The sequence below is a fragment of the Oncorhynchus keta genome, chromosome 10, assembly GCF_023373465.1.
Source record: "Oncorhynchus keta strain PuntledgeMale-10-30-2019 chromosome 10, Oket_V2, whole genome shotgun sequence".
In the NCBI taxonomy this organism is placed as follows: Eukaryota; Metazoa; Chordata; class Actinopteri; order Salmoniformes; family Salmonidae; genus Oncorhynchus; species Oncorhynchus keta.
The window spans coordinates 30129398-30131861 of record NC_068430.1 but is presented as its reverse complement, the minus strand read 5'-3'; the positions used below and the strand labels follow the sequence as shown (position 1 = coordinate 30131861).

Below are 2464 nucleotides of genomic sequence, written 5' to 3'. Positions count from 1 at the left end.
CAAAAGAGAGGAAGTTAAATCATTGCCTATCCTGTCAACATACCCACCCACCTATTGTATTACTCTCCTGTGTTAGAGGAACTTAAATATTGCATCAAACAGTTTAATGATTTACCACAGGGGCCTTTTAACATTACACAACTAGCTACATTCATATTTGTTTTACCTTGGAAACATGTCAGTTGTGGAATATCTGTAAACACAGCCAAACCATAAACAAACAAAAAATACTTGCTTTGACCATTAATTGATAAGCGACTGAGCTATTGCAAAATCCCCTACTTTCTAAAAACAGTATTCAAAGCATTCATTGAGCAAAGTGGCATTTAGCAAATGTTACTCCAAAAAAGGTATGATTTGGAAAGACTGAAAGTATGGTAATTTATAACGTGAACCACAAGAAAGTGTTTATTAAACAAATGTATTGCTATAAAGATGTGAATACACTGGTTCCATAAAAAAGGAAAAGCACTGCTTCTGAATATCCATAGTTACACATAGAACAAAGGCTTTCAGTGGAAACAGTCAGCCTTTTGGGAGGGGGGATGGCATATATGGCTGTCCTTCATGCACATTGCCCACATCCTGCTACGCTTGACAGTCCCACACGTTCCAACACTGCAGCTCTCATAGTTCCTGCTGCTTAACTCCCTCCTCCGGAGCTGCTCCTTCTGCTTGTTCTGCCAGGGCCCTGCGACGCTCTGCCTCTGTTACCGTCATGGGATGCAGGGGGAAGAACCCAGCAAGTCCTACAGGAACAGAGATGGGAGGGATGACAATAACTTAGACCACATAGATTCCAAGGTAGCATTGAGACTTTAGTGGAGGTACAGTTAAAAGTTAGTTTATGAACCTGTGATTTAGTGTATTTTGCATGATGTAGGCCTTACATTGGTTGTTTCAATAAACCTGGAAAGTGTGTGTTTTCAGGGTGAGTGTAGACAGAACACACCTAAAAGTTTGGCCACAGGCTTCGTTGGATGTGCACCACAGCCCATCCAGTGCTTGATCCGGTCGGAGTTGAAACTGACCAGTTTCTCATTGTAGATGTTTGGCAGGGGGTCATAAGATCCTAGCTGTTCTATGTATTTACTGTCTCGTGCTCGCTTGTTGTAAGCTGCCACAATGCGGTAGAAAGGTCTGTTAGACTGTTGGTGACCAGCCATTGCCAATCTAATGACAATGTGTCCTCCATGGTATGTCTTCAGTAGGAAGGATGCTGTAAGAACACAACAAAATCTGAATGTATTGTTTGATTTTTTTTTTAAAGGTACAATGCATATGCAATTAAATTGCCAGATTTAAAAAAAAAAATTAGAACAGTATTTGAACTGGGATGTTCTCTAAAAAGAAATCAGTGTGAAAAAGTATGTCATTAGCCGTTTGGTTGGTAAGTCGTTTTCATCACAAGGGTCCGTCTTTGGTCAATTCAGTCAGTTTGTCATGTAAATAGTTTGAACGTTACCAGGTGCTTAGGCGGGTTAATTAGGGATTCATGAAATGTTTATGGCAAACGTCAGGCCGCACAACACATCAGTATCTGCAATATACTCGAAACCTTCACAACATCCACGGTGAAACATGATGGAACTCGGTTTAAACATAATGTGAAAATCATCGACAGTATTTCACTACAATAAATCATTAGCGCGTCATTTATTTATTTTTAATCAAAGTAACCAAGAGAATACTAATTAGCTAGCTATAACCCTATCCCTGGACCGATAGCTACCTACCTAAAGACTTGCATACCATCCCATAACGTAACGTAACTCAATACCTAGCTATGATGTAGCTACGTATCTGTTTTAAATTCCACGAAAGGGACATAAGGCTACTTATTAGAAATATCATCATGTTAGCTATACCAATCACTGAGGCTAGCCTAGCTAACTACACAGTAACGTTACAGCAACATCGTGCTAACGTATAGGCTTACTACTACCACTCCTGCTTATTAGCTAGCCCATGTTGACAGTGTTAGCTAAATAGCAAGCGGACCATACTTACATAGACGGACCATGTTTATGTATACGCTGCAAAAGAGGTCAAACGAATATGTAAAAGCTCAATAACGTCCTCTATATTACGTAAAGCCGTACTTGCACAGCCATTTTTAAACAGGAAGTGATGTTCCTTGAAGCGTTTCCTCTCATTTTTGTTACTGTCCACCAGATGGCGCAAGTGGACTACGCTGCACTGTCCGAGCTCTTGAAGGGCGTTATAAACACGAGAACAAGGATATTTGTGCATGTAAAGTTGTACAGTTTACGCTTATGATAGTTTTAATGGATTTAAGATACAGTCACACACGTCTAATGTATTTTTTTTATAGAAACATCATGGCCCAGGATGTGTATCAAAATCAATAAATATTGATTTAAATATTTATATTGCCTATCTAATGTAATGTTCAGTTATTTTTCAGGCATTAACGATTGAAAATACATACATTTGTTGAATT

The 2464-nt window shown here is 39.1% G+C and overlaps 1 protein-coding gene across 1 annotated transcript; it reads right to left on the bottom strand.

Annotated features, from left to right (window-relative positions):
- Positions 1–378: 378 nt before the first annotated feature.
- mrps16 (mitochondrial ribosomal protein S16) lies at positions 379–2179 on the bottom strand. The gene is made up of 3 exons (XM_035777652.2): positions 2011–2179; positions 953–1219; positions 379–749 (listed from the first exon to the last, which is right to left on the bottom strand). The coding sequence occupies exons 1-3, from the start codon at positions 2021–2023 to the stop codon at positions 628–630; spliced, it is 402 nt and encodes a 133-aa protein (XP_035633545.1). The 5' UTR covers positions 2024–2179; the 3' UTR covers positions 379–627.
- Positions 2180–2464: the final 285 nt, after the last annotated feature.

What these genes read in the sequence shown, in the direction of transcription:
- mrps16 (XM_035777652.2), bottom strand. An exon ending in GCCTGTGGCCAAACTTTTAG is followed by an intron (nt 750 to 952) that starts GTGTGTTCTGTC and finishes CTGTTCCTGTAG; the next exon opens with GACTTGCTGGGTTCTTCCCC.